This window comes from Halyomorpha halys, unplaced genomic scaffold (genome assembly GCF_000696795.3).
Source record: "Halyomorpha halys isolate HHAL.00 unplaced genomic scaffold, Hhal_1.1 Scaffold543.1, whole genome shotgun sequence".
Lineage (NCBI taxonomy): Eukaryota > Metazoa > Arthropoda > Insecta > Hemiptera > Pentatomidae > Halyomorpha > Halyomorpha halys.
The window spans coordinates 359,526-381,376 of record NW_027114701.1 but is presented as its reverse complement, the minus strand read 5'-3'; the positions used below and the strand labels follow the sequence as shown (position 1 = coordinate 381,376).

Genomic DNA, 21,851 nt, shown 5'->3' with positions numbered 1-21,851 from the left:
ATGAACCTCAAATTAAACAAATATCACAAAAAAAGCAGAAGAAAATAAATATTATAACGTAATTATTATCCAAAAGACATGAACAAAACGATAGATTGTTCTAAAACAGGGGAATAAAAATATAATAATTTTACATAAACACTGTGATAGTAATATCAGAAAAGTGATAAAATTTGGCGCCAACAACTCCCGCCTTTAGCTCAACTGTTGCATTACTTCATCTTCTCAGTTCCAATATTTATGTTAAGACTATCGTCAATTTTACTTTGTGATAGGCCCAAAAAACTTAAAAATGCCTGCCATTGTTACGAGTTTTTCAGAAGAAGTGATAGCACAGTAAGTTTCAGTTGCATAACAACTTTTTGCTCAATATTATTTTAATATGTTCTGAAGTTATTCTTTCTATCTATTGGTCACAGTTACCAAAAGTATTTGACAAGATGTTTATAGCTGTAAGAATAATCTAACACATTTTGATTAGGTTGGAAACACTTGAGTTGGAATATGAAGAGGGGGATATAACTAAAAAAGGTTACTGCAGGAAGAAATGGCAAATTTTAAAACCTCATGTAGATCAGAAATATGTGAACCAAATAGAAGGCCTTCAAGCCCGTTTAGCTGTGACTGGATTACCTGAGGTATATATTTATTAATTTTGCTGAAATAATTTAATAATATTAACAGATGATTATTGTTATATTTTGTCTAGGATCAGTATTATAATGATATGGTGACAATATTAAAAGAAGCACGTAATGCTAAATGTAACAATAATAGTGACTCTGAAAGCTCTGTTGATGACAGGGAAATTGCAGTTGTGACACATGAGAAAGAACTAACTCCTGAACCGAGCCCTCCATTAATTTTAACCCCAAAATCATCAAAGAAAACTTTATCACTGTCTAATTCGGCCGCTAAACGTGATACACCCAAGCGTAAGTTGTGGGGTGTATTGTAAGTTTCTTAAATTATCATTTAACGTCATCAAATTAATTGTTTATTTTGTAATTTAAGGAGAAACTAGAAAATCAAAGGAAGTTAACAAAGTTACCAGTGATCAGAAATCAATTATATCATTCTTGGATTCTTCAATTGAAGACAATACTAGTGGCAAAAGAAAGTCTCCTTGTGAAGAAGATAAAATTATTATAAAGGAAGAGCCTGAAGATCAAGAAGAACCTATAGATAAAAAAAAAATAAAACTTGAAGCAGAGGAGATGAACGATTCCAAAGAAAATATTAAAACAGCGTCTACTAAACAAAAAGTTGTTCCAAAAAAGTGTGAGATTTGCCATCAATTGTTAAATGATTCTGACCTAAAGATGTATGAGGGACACCCCCATAATGCAGTTGAAGAATATATAGCTCTAACTGACCCCAAATTAAGTCTCTTCACTGGAGAAGAAGATTGTGTTAATGAATATGATGCAAGACCACAAAATAAAATAACTTATTTCAGGTATTTTTGTGGAAAATTAATTAAATTGTTTTATTCTTAATTAGAATTTCTTTGAATGAGGTATTTTACTTTTTCTTAAAATTCATTAGTGTCATTCAAAGTGGAAAGATTTCTAACCCAACACTCTTGTTTTTTAGTATTTATGACAAAAATGGTCATTTGTGTCCAATTGACAGAGGTCTTATAGAACGTAATGTGTTCTTATATTTTTCGGGATATGTCAAACCAGTTTACGAGGAAGATGGTAGTACTGAAGGTAAGTTAACCTATTAAACAAATATAATAATTTTTTGTTTAAAGTATTAGAATTTGAATATATTTCTTAGATCTTTAGCAAATTATATTTAAGACTATGAAATTTTATGAAACTGACATAATTAGTTATGCACTAGCTGAAATATTGGTATTCAATCATAATTCTTATATTTAGATAGCTGCACATAACCCAAGCAAGCTTTAGAGGCATGATTAGAGGTTTGTAAGTAGAAATTACCGTTAATCTAATAAAGTCGTTCAGTCTAACAAAAACTTATTTTTATGAAGCTTCTGGGATGTTTTCACTAATGGTAGTAGTTCCAGACATGCTTGAGTGTCATTGGTTATAAAAAAAAATCATTGTTTATCTTTTCATTGTTTGATAAATTTCGTTGATAATTTTTCTTTGAAATTAGGTGGGATTCCTACAAAAGATCTTGGTCCAATCAATGAATGGTGGATTTCTGGTTTTGATGGAGGTGAAAAGGCACTTGTTGGGTTTTCCACTCCTTATGCAGAATATTACTTATTAGAACCTAGTCCTGATTATGCTCCACTCATGGAGAGTGTTAAAGAGAAAATATATATGGGAAAACTAGTTATTGAGTTTTTACTTGATGAAGAAAATCCATCATTTGAAGACTTAATCAATAAAATTCAGGTACTATTTCATTTGGTTAAAGTTCATAAAATAAACTTATGAAGGTCAATTCTTCATTTAATAACATTATTATCAATGTTCAGACAACTGTTCCTCCTCCTGGATTTCCTAAATTAACTGAAGAAAGTTTGTTAAAACATGCACAATTTGTGTGCGATCAAGTGCTAAGTTTCGAATCAGCTTCTGACAATAATGACAATTCTCTTATCACTTCACCTTGCATGAGATCACTTATTCATCTTGCAGGGGTGACATTTGGAAAGAGGTATAATAACTTTTCATTATTTTTGAAATTACTGTAATCTAGATTGTTAATTATATTGTTTTCTAAATATTTTTCTGTTACACTAAGAAAAAAAATTACATTTTTTTCTCACTTCCTTATCAGAGGTTTGTGAAGTATAATATTTAATATATATGTATGTATAGTTGACCGTAAAAATTGATATATAGGAAGATGGTCAGGGTTGCGGTCAATAGTGAAACAAAAATAGTTTAAAACTATTTTTGTTTCACTATTGACCGCAACCCTGACCATCTTCCTATATATAATATTTAATGTATTATTTTTGTAACAAAAAAAGTTAAGAACAGTAAGAAAGCTTGACTTTTTTGTGTTATATTATTCTATATTTGTAATTACTCCAGGTATTTATTATATAGCTCCTTACAATCTCAGATAATTAAAATTCAGAAGTATTTCAATTTACCCTATTGTGGGTAACTGTGGTGCACCTGCATTACCTACAGATAAAACCAAAGGGGTTTATTATTTGGATTTTTTTATCACTTTTAAATTATTACATTTATATTTTTTGTTTTAGGCAAGCTATGCGAAGAAATGAAAAGAAACTATTTAAAGTTAACAAACCTGCATGGACAAAAGCAACGACAACTCCGCTTGTAAAAAATGTCTTTGAGACATTTTTTACTGGACAAATTGATGCTGCAAATGATCAGGATAAAGTAAGTTTAGTAATTCCTTTTAACTTAAGCTTATATGAGAAATTTTGTTTTTCTATTATGGATAAGAAACTTTAAATTTAAAAGATAAGAAATTAAATAGGAAGGATTAAAAGTATACAACTTAGTTGTTTTGTAGACCTTCCCTAAGACAACTGTTAATGTTTATCATTTTTTAGTATATTTTTTTTCCCAAAAAAATACTTTTTTTTGCTAGTAGAAACAGTATTAGAGATATTAATGTAGCTGTAGTTAAGAGCAATGATTGCGTATTAAGTATGATGAAAGTGGTGTACTAATGCACGAGTCTTCAAACTGTACTGTGATCCATGGTTTGTTGTATATATTCAAAATTTTGAAGAGATTATAGATGCAAAAGCTTTTCCATATATTCTAAAAACCATCACTTCATATATTCTATATACATGGATATATGAATATTCCTTATATATTCATATATTCTAAAAACCATCATCATCACACCAAAAAAAAAAATAGTATTTTTTGGGTTCAATGAAGATAAAAATGTCATTGGTACTCATGGACTCCTTTTAATTTCTGTATCATATTATGTTTTAGATAAGATAATATAGGTTGTCGGAATCAACATTTAATTTGGTCACTTGTTTAAATAAATGGGTAGCCTACTAGCTGGCTACTTTTTAACCCAAAACCCCCCATTTCTAAAAGGTTATTGAACCCTGTGTCAAAAAGTCACAATAATCATTATTATTACATAAGAAATTGTTTGTGATTTGTTTAATTAATGAATGAAATGTACATAATATGTACCATGGACTCATTATAAAATGTTGCTGAAGGGTCCCAGAAGGAAGCGTTGTGGTGTATGTGAAGCATGCCAACAGCCTGATTGTGGAACATGTGTTCATTGTGCTGATATGGTTAAATTTGGAGGATCTGGACGAGGAAAACAAGCCTGCATTAAAAGAAAGTATGATTTGGTTATGTTATATTAAGTTTTATTGTCTCAACATCATTTTTATGACTTATTAAGAAATGGTTCTTAAATAAATGATGAACACTGACTTATCTTTGATATAAAATTCAAATGCTATTTCATGTTCATAGATTGGTCAGTGACATTCTAAAATGAATTTTTTTTGCCACTTTGAAAAAAAATTTTACACAACATAAGAGTAAAAAGGAGTACTCCAAAATTATGTATTGTACACATATACATTGAAGCTTCTCTTAATGGACACCACTCCATAGCAGAAACCTCTCTTTAGGTACAAATTATTTAGGACCTGGCCAACAAGGTACAAGTTTAATGTATTTCAAACTTCTCTATTTTGGAAACCCTGCACTCTAAACATAGGCACCAATTTTATTCCCCATTAATAGTTTCCCCTGCTGTGTAGCAGACAAAAGTTATGAACTATATAGGTATGTACAAAATCACAATTCCAGAACTAAAGTTGTGAGTAATTTATTTTGGGAAAAAGTACATACCTAGTGTTTTTTATCAAATATATTGGGATATCCACAAAAATTTATATTAATTGAAAAGGTAAGCATTATTATATTATATATATATAAAAATTATCTTTCCATCAATGTCTGTTATATAAAGGTTTCACAGTAATTGAAAGACTTGAGGCAAGAATATTACAAGCCACATTATGAAAATTATTAAGGAAAGCAGTTTCGAAATATTCTAAAATTGTTATATAATATTTTATGTAGTTCATATTCCATTATTTTTTGTACAAAATTCTGGCTTCTTATTCTTGTCCCAAGCCATTCAATTGTATGTTGTGGTAAGTAATTTATGAATTACTTTTTTTCAATATAAATAAATTTTTCCATTTTTAAAATCTTATATAAGTTTTCTTTTATTTCTACATTGTTATTGAATCCTTAACACAAATTAAGAATATTAATAAATATTCATAAAAAATAAAAAAAGTAATTAGTAGTTAGACTTTGTTTTATATAGAATAGCAGTGACTTTTCCATTTTCACTTGAAAGTATTCCAATTATATCCAAAATTAATATTAATATTTTTTTAGATGCCCCAATATGGCCGTCCAAGAAGCTGATGATTCAGAACCAGAGGATGAGGACAGTTATCAGCAAGCTGCTGAGGAAATAGCTACCAATGAAGTTAAAACAAGACAGAACAGAGCTGCTAGTGGTAAAAAAGTTGTTGAATGGGTTGGAGATATTACTGTTGATGATGGAAGAAGAATCTTTTATCGGTTTGTTGACATCTATTGTTTCATTACAATTGATTGTTATAAATCAATGTTTATAAAATTGTTTTTTCCAGTTCTGCTAAGGTTGGTGAGGAAATTGTAAATGTTGGTGACTGTGTAAGCGTAGAACCTGCCAATTCTTCCTCTCCTGTTGTAGTCGGTCGCATTATGTATATGTGGGAAAATAAGTTCACTCAGATGTTCATGCATGTTCAGTGGTATTGGTAAGTTATTTTATTGTGATGGATTAGGTTATTCTTGTTTTTGATTATTTACCAGTGAATTTTATTTTAGCCGTGGAAGTGAAACAGCATTGGGAGAAACTGCTGACCCTCAAGAACTGTTTGCTATTGATGAATGTGAGAATTCCTTGTTAAGTGGAATTTCAAGTGTAGTAAAAGTTGAAATCCAAAAACCTTCACTATCATGGGCTTCAGAAGGAGGTAAACCTTATGCTTCCACTGATGTGCCGAACGAAAAGTGTTTCTATGTTTCCAAAAGGTGAATTACAAATTTTTATTGTTATTAAACAAGTGGCACAATGAAATTATAAGTTCTTTTAAAGAAATTTTGATAGTGATGTAAAGCTTTTTATACTTAAATTTTTTTAATAATTTTATCGAAATATTTATTTTTAATCATTTTGATAAAAAAACTTTGTTTCTATGAGGTTTCTATTCCATTAGAACTTTATATTTTAACTAAGAAAAATATTGAATAGGATATCATACTTCATATTAGACACAGCTTACTGCATTTTATTATTTATTTTTTTCTGGTGGTAAGTGCATAGATCAGGATTTTTCTCAAATTAATTTTATCAATCTATGGTAATTGGAAGTAAATTGAATGAATAAATTTAATGAATTTATTTGTATGACTTATTTGTTAATCATGATTTTATTTTAATATTATGGCTTTAATTATTTTTCTTTCAGATATAATGAAGAATTTGGTAGATTTGAAGATCTTTTACCAGATCCAGTTTGTACTAATAAATCAGTAGAACACAGGTATTTGTAAAATTAATTAGTATGTACTTAATAAATATAAGTATTGTATGGTTTTGATTTTCTTATGTAGAGATGTATAAGGTATTTTCTTAAGTAAATATATTAAAAATGAATAATAGTCTGGAATAACATAATATAAAAAGAGTGTTTGACTCTGATTTGGTTTTATTATTTATGTACTTATATAACATACAACATTATTTCAATATTATCATTGAATCATAAACTATTCTTCTTTTCCCCCTCTCTAGCCATTTGTGGTATACAGGGTGCAGTAACACTGGGATTGCGTGCCAGCTTGCCCGTGCCACTGCTGCCAATAATGATCAATATATTTAATTATCTTATTTGATTTTTTTGGGGAGAGGGGCATATTTAATTTACGGGTACATAAATTTCTAATTTTTTTAGTGTGGTTTAGCCATACTAAAGGGGCAGCACCTAATGGAGTCTTCCCTCAGCATCTTGCATTGATAGGGTGCCTTGCCTATCCTCTCCTGGAATCCTGTCGGTAGCACTTCTAGCCTTTGCTTCTTGATACTCAAGGCAACATCTTTTTAGATAGTCATTGAGGCTTGGTACCTGAGGCCACAGAATGCACCCTCTATCCTATTTGGCCCATTTTATGACAGGGTTGCCCTAGCCCTTAAGTGCCCATGGTACTTACCCCAGTTGGGAAGTGCCTCCAAAGTTATAAACTTTATTGTTATTTTAGTTATAATTTAATTTATGTAATGAAATAAAAAAAAAAAGAAATGTAATATAAATTGTGACATACAAAGTCATTCCATTCCATGATTCAATTATAGTTGAATAATAGTGGAATATCACATCTAATTTAGTATTATATTTAGTACTTCATGATATTCCCTATTTATATTAATTTTTACAGATTTTGTTTTGCTTGTGAACGAACTTATCGCCAACAGAAATTTGAAAATCCTTTTGTCGAAGAAAAATATGAAGAAGAAACTGAAAAGAAAGAGGTATGGTTTGATTTCATTCATTCACTATTTTATTATAAATATTGTTTTATTAAATTTTCTTTCTTCTGGTATTACTTACCTTTTACAAATATTGAGTTTTATAAATTGTTCTAATAGATTTAAAAACTAATATTCTTTTAATAACGAAATAATCCTCTTACCATTTAATATATTTATTGTTTATTTTAAGTTTTCCAGTCTTATTAATGAGCTTGTATCTTCCTGTCTTATCATGTGGAACGTTATCTAATTCAAAAGAATTATGGAGCCAAATTAAAAAAAGAAAGATCATATTTGATTATTTTGTCATTTATCTTTAGTTTGCATAAATTCATTTAAAATAAATGAAAAATGATACCAATCATGTTTTTAAAATTTATAATTCTTTAGTATTATTTTTTTATAATTATTATTAATCAGTGGTTTCAACCAGTGTGCCACAGGTTCTATCAGTAATGCATATTTTGTGAGAAATTATTGTTAGAACAGTTTTGTTGTTTATCATTCCTATTGTTTTATTATCAACAGGTAATAATGTTCTTCTAAATGATTCAATTTTCAAAACTTTTCCTGGAGGTCGGTACCCATTTGTTCCAAGTCAGGAGTGGGAGTTTCCTGTGCATGGTTCAATTTCTGGCTCAGTGGTCCCCAAACTTCTATAAGTTGGGAAAAATGCTATAAAAATTTTATATATTGTTTTTGGTTATGAGATAATAAATAATTAATTTTTCAGATCAAGTATGGAGTTGTTCATTGGCGAGGGGAGGAATATCGTCCAGGTACTTGTGTCTTCCTTACACCTGCTACTTTCCGTTTTAAAACTTATGGAAATGTATTCAAAGGCTTCAAAAACTCTAAATCAGAAAAGGTGTGTACATTGTTTTAGTAATTTAAACCTTATTGGAGAGTGTATAATGTAAATAATATTTAAATTATTTTGTAGATTGATGAAGATTTGTATCCAGAATTTTATCGTAAAAGTTCTGATCATATAAAAGGTTCTAATGTTACTACCCCAGATCCATTTTGTATTGGTTTGATTAAAGAAATAGTTACCAATTCCCGAGATAAACTAGTTGCACCGAGAGATATATGCATCAGAGTATTAAAATTTTACAGACCTGAAAATACACGTGGGCTCCTTTCACAGACTCATCATTTGGATTTAAATAAGATTTATGCATCAGAGGAAGGTAAGTTATAAAATAATGATTTTTGAAGTGAAACTTCCTTAGGTGTGGTAAAGCAAAGTAAGGTTTGGATTAGGCGGAAATTGAAATGTTTCATGTGCATGCACTGTGTGTACAGGGTCAATAAGTACTGTAGAAAATTGGTAAACACTTGTGTATTTTACAGTTATCATTTAAACAGGCTTTAATATTTTTTGTTTATTCTTATTCTTTACTAAGTAACTTATTACATATAAACTATATTTGTTTTGTTTGTGACCTATACCTCTTTGTATTTATAGACCTAGACCTTTTGTTTGTATTTATAGTTTTGCATATGTTGTTCTTGTTTTTCACTTTTTATTCCAATATAACCATGGTTAAACTTAATGATAATACTTTCAAAATGATAATTAAATTATATTTTGATTCCTTGACCTGAATGTATAAAAAATAAATATTTTATCATTTGATAATCAGAAATACTATTCTTTAGTTGCCTTATACAATTCATTATTTGTATTATACTTCAGCTATCATAAACCCAAGATTGTTTCCTAGAGCATGAATAAATAGAAATTGATGAATAAAAGAGATATTTCATTTAATTAAGAGATATTTTTCTCAATAATATTTCATTTCCAAATCCTGAAGTTATAAAATCATTAATAAATACAAGAACTTAAGAAGTCTTGCAAGAGTCTCATGCAGATTTTTTTAAATTGAATGAGTTGAGTTTGAGTTACTTATGAATCCTTATATATTGCAGAGGTTTTAGTCAATTTTGCTGATGTCACTGGGAGGTGTACTGTTGTTTATAGTGAAAATTTGAATGAGGATCCATTTATGTGGTCCAAGGAAGGCCCTTTCAGGTTCTATTTTTCGGAAGCATATGATTCAGCAAATCAAGCAACTACAGAACCATCTAAATTAGCTAGGCAGTTAGGAGATGTTGGAAAAGTATATACATATGTATTTTTATGTATTAAATATTCTTTTAAAAATTTTAATATTAACTATTTTATATTTACTTTTTTTTTTAAAGGGCAAAGGAAAGGGAAAAGGTAAAACAGAAAAGAAGAAAATTGAAATTGAATCTTGGCCTGCCATTTCTAGGCCATTAAACTGTCTTGACGTGTTTGCTGGATGTGGAGGTATATCTGTTTTTATTTTCAGATATTTATTAACTAAAGATAAAAAAGGAAAATAATCCAAATTAGTGAAATCACTTTTCATCAGTTTTAACTTTCTTATGATTATTCAATGAACCGTAGTTTAATTGCCTTCAGTTCACTCAAGCAACTTTTTTGTTTCAGAACTTTTAGCAAATTAAAATTTTTTGAAATTCTATTTTCATATCAGTTCCTCACAGCTATTAAGTAAATCAAGTAGAAAAATTGATATTTCTTTGATATAGAGGTGACAACAACATAAAATGTTTAAAAATCACTTGTTTTGACCCTAAAGTGCAAGGGAAATCTCAAAAACATTTATTTATACAGATTACCACTTTTGTTCTATCTTTAATAGAGGAAATAAAAAATATAAGTTATAAATAAAGGGATATGTAGGTGTTATACTATTTTTCATTGTTAAAAATGGTATTTATAGGACTCTCCGAAGGATTACATACGAGTGGAGTTGCAGAAACAAAGTGGGCTATTGAGAAAGAAGAATCAGCGGCTAATGCTTTCCAAATAAACAATCCTAATTGTGTAGTGTTCACAGAAGACTGTAATCACCTTCTCAAAATGGTTATGAATGTATGTTGCACAAATTCATATTTAAGCATCTATCTTTGATAGTATCTATATTGTAGATGATTTCTTATTTTGATCATCTGTTAAAGGGCGAAATGAAAAATGAAAGAGGCCAGAAACTTCCACAGAAAGGGCAAGTTGAATTACTTTGTGGTGGACCTCCTTGTCAGGGATTCAGTGGAATGAATAGATTTAATTCCCGCCAGTACTCTCTTTTCAAAGTGAGTAAGCCACCTGGTTTTCAATTTACTTTAATTTTATAGATGATGTGTGTTTATAAAAACACTTTTATTTATTAAAATTTAAAATAGCTTTTTTGTCCCTAGTGTTAGTGAAACCTTTTAAATATTTTTTAACCGATTATAACATTTTTTCTATTGTTAATGGAAGAAATAAAACAATGTATTTTCAAATCCTACATAAGCCTATAAATAAAAATTAACCATGTCTTAATATAATAAATACATAAAAATAAAAACTGCGATTAACTAAAAATTTCTTAATTTTACTATTTAAGCAAAATTATAATCACACAAAAACTCACATATAAAAATTATCTAAACAGCAATTTATAAACACACCAGAATCAAATTTCAATTAGTCAATAATTGATTAAAATTTACAATTTGGATCTCATAAATGTATCCTCCCCGCATTTACTGTATTTACAGTACGTGCACTGTATTTACAGTATGTGCAGCCTTAGCCAAAGGTATTTGGCACTCATAATTTTTATCAAAATAATTGAAAATAATCTATAAAAGAGATCTAAAAGAGTTTTGGAAGTAGCAATAAATAAAACATTAGTTTATGAAATTCAATGGACAATTCGTCATGTTATCTATAACTTTTGGCTAAGATTTTATATAGGATCTTTTGAGATTATGGTATTTGTTCAAAATATTCTTGTGAAAAAAAAATTATTACAAATGTTGAATAATTAATCAATATATCTTCCACAACCTAATTTACCCACAAACATGTTAAAAATAAGTTGCAGATAATGCTAATTGATTTTAATATCTTGTTTTATTATTATTATTTTGGCAATTGCAATTAAATAAAAAGTTACTTTTTTTTCTTTTTAGCGAATAAAAATATGAATTTATTGGGTTATTTTTTGTTGTTATATAAGATAATAAATAAATTATCTACACTGTTAATATAACCTTATTATGAAGAAAAATCCATCTATCTTTCCTTCCCGCTCCAGCTACATATTTAGTGAGGCTACATATTTAATCCTTTATCACTTTATTCAATTAATTAATAGTTAATTATTGTTTCAGAACTCTCTGATTGTTTCATACCTGTCATATTGTGACTACTACCGTCCCAGGTTTTTCATTTTGGAAAACGTAAGGAACTTTGTTTCCTTTAAGAGAAGCATGGTTTTGAAGCTTACTCTAAGATGTCTCGTTAAAATGGGTTATCAAGTGACATTTGGCATTCTTCAGGCTGGTAACTATGGAGTTCCTCAAACAAGGAGAAGGTAAATTTATTGAAGTGATATTGATTGTGATATTATTTTAGGTCTTAAGAAACAGAATTTTTAATGATAGTATTTTGAGAAATTATAAGATTTTATAATTACTTCCATTGTTAACATAAACATCTCATAAAGAACATTATGTAATGATTATCTTTATTGTTTTAACTGCTAAAAATTATAACCCCATTATCAGAAATTTTGGAGAACATCAAAACTAAGTAACTATTCCACTGTCATAGTTCTTACATGGGACTAGTTGACCCGCCAATGCTTCGCTATTGCTATATTTGATGAATATAGATTCAATAGTCACAATTGATAGTTCGATATAAATTGTTGTCCTGTTAAAATTAAAGATTCATCTATACTTTTTATTATGATTTGGTATTATAAATCGAACCAATATATGCGATGACATTCTTTTTAGCATCTCAATAAACCCTTCCTTCCTTACCAGGGTATAGAAAATATTCGCTTGAATCATTCATATTTTTTTCTTATTCTTCGAAAAGAGGTGAACCTGCTCTCTGTGTTAGTACTATGTTCAAACAATTCAGACCTATTAACATAGGAAAGTGTGGTTAAAGATTTTTAGGAGTGAAAATTAGTGTTTTTCAACCTTCCCACAGTGAAAGGGAACATTTTCACAATTGATTTAGTAATGAAAATTGGTCCAGTAATTCAAAAGTTTATTGTGGACAAAGATTCGACTATTCCCTTTTATGTATATAGATGATGTTATAAGACGGTAACAACTATGATAATGTGCTTGATAACAACTAACTTCACTGTATCATCGTTTGTACTGGTCCAATTTAGGAGATTTTTCCTTATTATTTAAGGTATTTTCATGTATAGTTTTTAATACCTTGAGAAACCCTCAAATATCGATTTTCGAAAATATTGGAAAATAAAATTTTTTAGTCTAAACTTTTCACCCAACATTTTTTGATTTCTTTTCAAAAATTTAAAAAAATGAAAATAACTTCAAAACAGTTTAGGGCTCTATAAACTGTACCAAAAGGCGAAAACCGTGTCTAATTAAACAACTTATAAACAAATTAGAAAATTAATATAAAATAAACTCAGTGAATTTTTTTTTCCCCTATTTGAAACATATATTTCACCAATATATATTTGTATATATATATATATATATATATATTTGTGAACAAAGATTAGATCATTCCCTTTTATACACATAGATGTAATTATCAATAAATAAATAGTGATCATATGATGCCAACTTGGCTTTTCATTACTTCTCTATGAGTTTTTGATTTTTAAAAAGATACTAATTACAAACTCAATGTAAGATTAAAAGACCGAAATAAAAAAATGTAAAGTTGGAGGTATAAAAGTTGTCAGAAACTTAAATAAAATAATAAGAAGGATAAAGATAAATAAAAAAGTTATTAATTAATATAATGATGAGTAGTGAATTGATACATCTGATGTATGTATTATTGAAAAGATCTATTAATTTAATTACCTAAGGAGATACAATACCTGTTAATATATAATCCTATCATGTATTTTTATATGGGACATTGGGGATTGAATCATCGGCAATAAATAAATAGTTAAGAACTATTTTTTATTTCTTCTTCACTGCAATCCCGACAATTTCCATAAAAAAATATATATTCATCCAATTTATTGACCTTTTTCAGGGCTATCATACTTGCAGCGGCACCGGGAGAAATTTTACCAAAATATCCAGAACCCTTACATGTATTCAACCCTCGGGCAACTCAGTTGTCTGTCATGATAGATGATAAAAAGGTATAACTTAATTTTTAGTCTTTTATTAATTTGTGTATCACATTTCTTAGTTGGTGTACTCATGCTTTTGATATTTTCCAGTTTTTGTCAAATTGTAGGTGGGTTGATTCAGCACCTTATCGAACTATAACAGTAAGGGATGCTATGTCTGACTTACCTGAAATCAGGAACGGTTTTAAGGAAGAAGAAATGCCTTATGGTGGAGATCCTCTGTCACATTTTCAAAAACTGGTAAAATTCTATGACTTTTAAATGTATGTAAACCTCAGGATTCCCTTTAGTTTTGAAAGTCATGGCCTTTCATAATCAAATATGAATAATTTAAAATTAGTAATTTTTAAAAAAAATATTAGAACTGTAGCTTTCAAAACCTCTCGATTTGTCACTCATATGATAAAGTAAATTGAAAGAATAAATTTTTATATCCTTATTGAATAATTCATTTATTTACAAGTGATTCATTAAGAAATTTTTCATCTGTCTATCTTCTTTTTAATATGAATAATTATTTCTGATTTCCCTTACTTCTTACATTTATTTTCATTTTAATTTACAACTCATTAAGAACTATTTCATATTCATTGTACTATTGTTATTAGTACAATAGCGGTCGGAATTCATTTATTTCCTCTCTGTGTCCTTGTAATTAACTATAAATACTGTGTTTGATACCATCTTATTGTCTGAACGAGAATTATATATTTAACAAAACTACTACTCTTTTGGCAGGAATTATGTTATAAGTTTAGCTGGTCTTAATCCCCTGCCAATTTTTATTTTATTCAACAACTAACTCTTTTTCCGTTAGTCTGTCTAACCATTTACATACAGTCCTTTGATAATATATTTTTTTTATAGGTTAGAGGAGATACTTATCAGTCAATGCTTCGGGATCATATTTGTAAGGAAATGAGTGCACTAGTTGAAGCTAGAATTGCACAAATACCTACTGCTGTTGGCTCAGATTGGAGAGATCTACCAAATATTGTCGTTAAACTTAGTGATGATACTTATACAAAGAAACTGTAAGCATTACAAATTATTTTTACAGCAATTAATGGATAAAGTAATTTTTGTAATACAGTATCTTTAAGTCTTCCATTTTTAGTAATTAACTATTTTTTTTATTAATTTTAGTGTGTACACACATCATGATAAGAAGAACGGGAAGTCAAAGTCTGGTAATCTACGAGGAGTGTGCTCTTGTGCTAGTGGCAAACCTTGCGACCCAATGGATAGGCAGTTCAATACTCTGATTCCTTGGTGCCTACCACACACTGGCAACAGGCACAATCACTGGGCTGGCCTGTATGGTCGTTTGGAATGGGAGGGTTTCTTCAGTACGACAGTTACCAATCCTGAGCCTATGGGAAAACAGGTGTGTTAAGGTTTAATTTTTATTGTATTTTGTGGTTCAAAGAATCCTATGTTTACTAGCAGATTTGAATTCGCCCATGACATACTAAAATTATGATTGGCTGGAAACATTATCAATGTAGATCTAATCACTAAAGGAAAATTTGAATAAAAAGTTCTTACCCAGGTTACTAGATATTTAGTTTTGTTTTCACATCAGAACAGTTGGATAGACTATTTATTTAAGTTAAGTAGAAGATGGTCAGGGGTGTGGTAAGCAAAAAATACACAAATAAACAAAAATGTATTTATTTGTGCGGACATTTTGACCTGAATTTCAAGCCAGGAATGCTCCAGCAGATTTTCTGTCTAGAGTCAAAGCTATCACTCTAGACAGAAAATCTGCCAGAGGATCCCTGATGAAGGCCTGAAATTCAGGTTATAACATCAGCACAAATAAATAAGTTTTTGTTTATTTATGTATTTTTTGCTGACTGCCCCCCCCCCTGCCATCTTCTTATATTAATCTATTGTCAACTATAAACACTTTATTAAGTTAGTTAATTTTGATCTAATGTGGATAGTAGTTAATCCTAGTGTTTTTTTCCCATACAAACATTTTCCTCTCAGTAATATTCATTATTTATTATATATTATAGTATATAATTACTAGTTATATGGTACCACCTAATGGCGGACCAACCTCCATTTTACAATTGGACTAAATTTGACAACTATAATTTACATATATTCTATAGTTCAGATTGTATTATCTTTTTTCAATGTTGTATAAGCAGGAAAAAAAATTAATTTGTGCTTCAATTTATTAAACCTTAATAAAATATTACATGGTGATTACTAAAATATTTTTATGTAATAGAGAGATATCATGATCTATAACTGTAAAGTAATCAATATACAAAAAAAAAATTAACTTTTGTCCTGTGACAATAAATATAACATAAATTTTAGCAAGTAATTATATAATTTGTTTGATTCACTCAGTAATAATATACTAGGATTGCAGGGAGGAAAAAAATGATTAGTAAAAATACCAATATTTTCTACATCTGCTATTTAATTTAATTTCTGTTTATGAAATAAGTTTTGTAAAATTTTTACTTTAGACTAGAAGAAAGCTCTGTATTTCTCTTAATCTTATTCAGTTTACCAATAAGTTTTGTGCATTATTTTCTGAATTATTTTTAAACTTTGTTAATCTTTTCTAATTATTCTCATCACAGTACATATTTAGTATTTGAAATGAAATGGTCTACTTATTTATGTTTGCAAAATCCTGTTTAGTTCACTTTAAGTTGTAAATTCAATGTTGATGATTTATAAGTAGTTCTATAATTTTTTTGATGGGACTAGTTAAGGATTAATGATTTAGTTTGGTTTTTTTTAAATATAAATTCGTTACTGATTAATGAAAATTGTTGAAATATTGTTTGTTTTTGTTTTTTTGGGGAGGGGGAGAGGGGGCAGGAAGGAAGAGGCTTATTATATCACTCTTACTGTAATTATTATCAGCACCTTTATCATTGTAAGAATTATTGTTAAATTCACAATATTTTAAATAATATTAATATACACTAAACTGACACTGCAGCAAAGTTACCTGAAAATCTTATATTCCAACTTAGCAAATTTCTCCTGAGGTAAAAAGAAATTTTGCCCTGTCAGAGCCTTCTGACTTATATCCCACCATTAAGGCTTTGCCTTTTTAACGGTTAAAATTAAAAAAAAAAAGTATTATGTTTTATTAACTATACTTTTACCAAAATTAATCAATTGTATTGTTAAACTATATTTTTTGTTTTATTGTAGGGAAGAGTTCTTCATCCTGAACAAACAAGAGTTGTAAGTGTTCGGGAATGTGCAAGATCCCAAGGTTTTCCCGACAGATACAGGTTTTATGGAAATATTTTGGACAAGCATCGACAGGTATAATAAGCACATTTATTTTAATTTGTGCATGAATTCAGCAAATAATAATTTCTTTATTATACTCCACATTGTGTGTTTTCGATAGGTAGGCAATGCTGTTCCTCCTCCTCTTGGAGCTGCAGTAGGTCGGGAAATTAGGAAATGTCTATTCAACAAGGAACAAAATGAACTTGGAGATGTAAAAATGGCCACTAAAATCGAAGATATAAAGATGACCACTGAAATCGAAGATGTTATGATGGCAACTGACTGATTTATGCCCTTATTTTAATTATTTTTAACTTGTTGACTTTTAAATAAATAATTTTATATGTTATATAAATATAAAATTAATAATATAAATTTTATATTTTGTTGTCATCTATAAAACTTTTTAAACAGCACAATTTCAAGCATTGCTTGAAAATTATATGACGATCAGTGCTTATGCATTATTGTATGATGTGACTAAAAAGAACTATATTTATAACTGAGCTTGGAGAACTTTTAATGTATATATGTTAATTGTAAATATATTTTCACGATGGTAGCAATATTTTCAAATTATTGTCAAATATTGGAATTGTGAATATTAATAATATTTAATATTAATTGTGATCAGAACTGTGTACTAAAATTGTTAGTTTCAATTAAATTATTTCAAATATTTAAAAAAAAAACTTTGTATAGCTATGAAATTCTTTTTAAAAAAGTGTAATATGCTTAATGATCATGATAATTAACATATTCAGGAGGGACAAAATATGTGTATATTTTAGATTAATTATTTATAAAAAATTTAATTTCGATAATTTTGACCAGATTGTTTAAACAATACATTATTATAGTAAATATAACCGTGCATGATTGTATGCATTGATTTTACCAGATTATTTGTGATGTTAAATATCTTTTTTTCTAAACTGTATAGTTCATTGGGTTGTTGCTGGTCAAGGAGGAAATGGATATAAATGTATTATAGAAATAAACCTATTGTAAATTCCTTTGTGAAACAATAAATTTAAAGGAATGGGATATTAGAAATATACAATTTACAAAAGCATATAATTTTTTTCTCTTACTCCTGGGAATGATGATTTTATTTTTTTTAAAAGCTATGTTTATGAATTTAATATATTTTATATTAATATATTATATTTTATATTAATATAATGTCTTATAATATCTTAATTTCTACATTTAAAATTTATTCATTTAGTTCTTTATCCAATTTCAGAACCTGAATAATAATATAATAAGTGATAATCTGGTTTTATTGTTATTAAGTAGTGGGAAGCTACACCCTACCTATTACTACAATCAAAACAATTAACAATTTTTCAATACTTAGCTGTGCACACAGCCTTATTGTTTAATTCTTTCATTTTCCATCAGTGTTCTTGGTACATCGATATATATTGGTACAGCTGCTGGATATCTGAGCTCCTGGAAAGCTCCCCCAATACAATTTCGATTGTATTTTTACTTTTTAATAACAGTGCCAATGGCAATAGTCTACTTTGAGTGTTTTTAAAATTTTGTAGCTCCAATCCAGTGCACTTAACTCAGGAATTAATAATGGAATAAAGTACTTTTTTTAATTTGTTTATTTTCTGGATGAAAATAACATTTTAAGACAAAAGCAAATGTGGAAAATTGAAGAAACCTAAAGTGCAAAACATGTTTGAGAATTAAATTTCCCATAAGAACCTTTCATCATAATTGGAGTTTTCTTGACTGCCCGAGGATATTAAAATGGTTACCATGATGATACCCTCATTTGTGAAGATGGATTCTTACAGGACATTAAATTCTGAAATATTCTGTTCTTCAGGCTTTTTCAATATTCTGCACTATTTGCACATAAATTGTCAAAATCAGTCAAAAATATTGTGTGTTGTTTTGGGTGATTTATGCTAAAATTACTAGGATTTATCGGGTCAAAGAAGTGCCCAAAATGAATTTGTCTATAAATCTGAATAAAAAAAATGACCATTCCATTGGAAATTTCAGAGTTTAGTGTCCTGGAGAAGAACTAAATAAGAGAAGAAAGTTAACATTATCCTCATAAGCTGGGCCACATGTGACTGCTGTGGCTTAAGGGAAGTTAAATAAAAATTATAGAGGTTTAGGAGGGGATATGAATTAATAAATTGAGACATACTATAATAATAGAGTGGGCATTATCAGTTGTACCTCTAAAGAGAATGACCTACGTCTCAGTTGTCATCCTGAACTTATCTCTGTCACCATTCTAGATAAATGTTTGATGTACTGGCCAGCCTCAACTCAGCCTGATTCTACTGTTTGAGACCACTGTAATGAACAAGTCATCTACATAAGATGTGAGGAGCTGTTTCTCCCTCCAGAACAGTACCATTAATAAATAGCTCATCAAATGTAAATTTCTAGAGAGCAGGACCAAGCCCTGCAGACCATCCCTTTTCACAGTATTTACTACTTAAGCTATCTTGTAACTTTAACGTCCACTTCTAGTTTCTTAAGTGGTTTACAATTTAGGGGGTCCAAAACTTGTGTAAATGCTCATGTAACTTCCGCCAATGAACGCTATTTTGGTTAAAGGAGAATAAAGATGATATGTCAAACAGGAGAAGCATAATATATTTCTAAGCCATCTGTTCAACATCATGGTGCGGGGAGGAGGTGGCCAGCCGTTTAACGGCCATTTATAAAAATACATCAAAGTTTGGGGGAGATGTGGGAGTCCTGAGGTCTGGGGGGAGGGGTACCTCTGTAGAACTTGACGAAAGGGATTTTTATAATAAAATATAAGAGCAACCATATACCGGATGAGAGCACGTTAAGAATATCGCATTTCAGTCAGTGCTATGAGGCAATTATCGGAAAAATAAAACTGAGAATCGGGAATAATTATTTATTGTTAATAGTCGACGAAACGAAATGATTATTGGGGTTTATATGTATCTAATTTACTAGTGGGGATATATAAAAATGGGCCAATAAAACCATATCTTATTTCGTGTAAGGTACAGAAAAAACACTTATTAAACCACAAGTCCATTTATAAATGATGGAGTTAAAATTGTATCGTCCAAAATTGGAACGGAAAGTCGGCTTTTGTTGGTTGGCTTTTGTTGCTGGTGACAAGCTATATATATATATATATATGATAAAAGATATCTCCAGTTGTACCAGGAAGATCCATGTGACTTGTGTTGCGCAAGGATGCAATCGGATTGCAGATAAAGTTCGGTTTCTATTTCCAGACATCAATAAACCTATTAATTAGTAACGGCGAAAAGATGTTTTTGAAATCCTCTTCAAAATTATAAATTATTTATTACTTAGCCTCAAAACCAAATATAAATTCTTTATATATAGGGAGATGGTCAGGGTTGCGGTCAAAATAAAAATAAAAATAGTTTACAACTTTAACAAATTTTAACTATTTATTTACTTATTTATTTGGACAGCCCTGATGAAGCCCTGCAAAGTGGGGCGAAACGTTGGAAAATAAATAGTTGTAAACTATTTTTCTTTTTCTTTTGACCGCAACCCTGACCATCTCCCTATATATCAATTTTTACGGTCAACTATACATACATATATAAATTCTTTATGAATGGGAACACTCTGCCTCCCCAATCTATTATTACAAGATGGGGCATATGGATTGAGCTGGCCGAATGCATGCTGTATTTTATACGGAACACTTAGATACAACATAAAACTGTCGTCCATTAAATTTTTGAAAAACATGGCGATGAGGCACTGAGTGTAGGAAAGGTATATAAAATAATCAATAATACAATATTAATCAATAATCTTACTTTCAGTGACACCCTTTTTTAGTTTATTTAAACTAACTAAAGTAATTTCAGGAAACAAATCTGTTATTAGAAGAAACATTAAAATTATAAAAACAATTTAAAGTGATATATTTAATGTACTAAGCCAAGTGAGAGAAGTATTGAAAGAAAAAAATGTAAGGGGTATTTGTTAAAAATTGAGACTGACTATTTTACAAGACGTAAATAAAATATCAAATGGAAATAACTCTATTGTTATCTAACACTGAACGCAAACCTTTATTTATTTACTCAACTTTTCATTTCTCAAAAACCATGAGAATTCGACATACAAAAGAAATTTGTTGACTCTCCCGGCTACAAAAAAAAAATTTTGAATACTTTTCTACTTTTTCAGGAGTCTTGTTTGTTTACACAATTTTATTTTGAATCGATAAAGATTCTCGTTAAACATTTTAAAAATTCTTGTTAAACATTTTTGGAAGACAGTGAAGTCATGCACCGACCGCTTCTTCTATCTCTTAAATAATGACAAGAACACTTTTTTCCCTAGGGCTAAGAGAAACCAGCAAGCCTCTGTAAAAAAATAAATTGGGCACCATTGTTGGGCATCTATCTAATGGTTGAAAACTATCACGATTGAAATATCGACTGTATTTTTTGAAGCCTTTTATTTTATATATTTAACTGTATATTAAAAAATTGATTATAGAAAATTTTTCATTTTTATACTCAACATAATCGTCAATAACGGCCTCAGGGAGTTAAGGCATCACCTTTGGCAAATTCGAGTAGGCAGGGATTCTGGCCTGGGCGGGATGGTTTTAATTTTGTAGCGGTTCTACGGAATGAAAACTTTTCTAGAATAAAATAAACTTCCAGAGGATACTTCAATATTTACATTTTAATGAAGTTTACAGTAACCCTCGTATACTCAAATAATAATAGTATAAAACGAACCATTTTCTGAAAAGAAATAACGCACATTTTTTTTTCCTTAAAAGAACTCAAA

The 21,851-nt window shown here is 29.1% G+C and overlaps 1 protein-coding gene across 1 annotated transcript; it reads left to right on the top strand.

Moving 5' to 3' along the window:
* On the top strand, window positions 1–18,101 carry LOC106684110 (DNA (cytosine-5)-methyltransferase 1). The gene is made up of 27 exons (XM_014425998.3): window positions 1–336; window positions 482–638; window positions 710–935; window positions 1,015–1,459; window positions 1,597–1,715; window positions 2,131–2,375; window positions 2,459–2,640; window positions 3,200–3,341; window positions 4,160–4,290; window positions 5,373–5,561; window positions 5,633–5,782; window positions 5,853–6,059; window positions 6,497–6,571; window positions 7,464–7,557; window positions 8,291–8,425; window positions 8,501–8,750; window positions 9,496–9,686; window positions 9,772–9,880; window positions 10,338–10,489; window positions 10,576–10,707; window positions 11,776–11,978; window positions 13,652–13,763; window positions 13,845–13,994; window positions 14,622–14,788; window positions 14,901–15,141; window positions 16,950–17,066; window positions 17,155–18,101. The coding sequence occupies exons 1-27, from the start codon at window positions 293–295 to the stop codon at window positions 17,320–17,322; spliced, it is 4,533 nt and encodes a 1,510-aa protein (XP_014281484.1). The 5' UTR covers window positions 1–292; the 3' UTR covers window positions 17,323–18,101.
* The last annotated feature ends 3,750 nt before the right edge of the window (window positions 18,102–21,851 follow it).

What these genes read in the sequence shown, in the direction of transcription:
- LOC106684110 (XM_014425998.3), top strand. Translation starts at nt 293, where the DNA reads ATGCCTGCCATTGTTACGAGTTTTTCAGAAGAAGTGATAGCACA. An exon ending in ATGCATGTTCAGTGGTATTG is followed by an intron (nt 5,783 to 5,852) that starts GTAAGTTATTTT and finishes ATTTTATTTTAG; the next exon opens with CCGTGGAAGTGAAACAGCAT. An exon ending in GCCAGTACTCTCTTTTCAAA is followed by an intron (nt 10,708 to 11,775) that starts GTGAGTAAGCCA and finishes TTATTGTTTCAG; the next exon opens with AACTCTCTGATTGTTTCATA.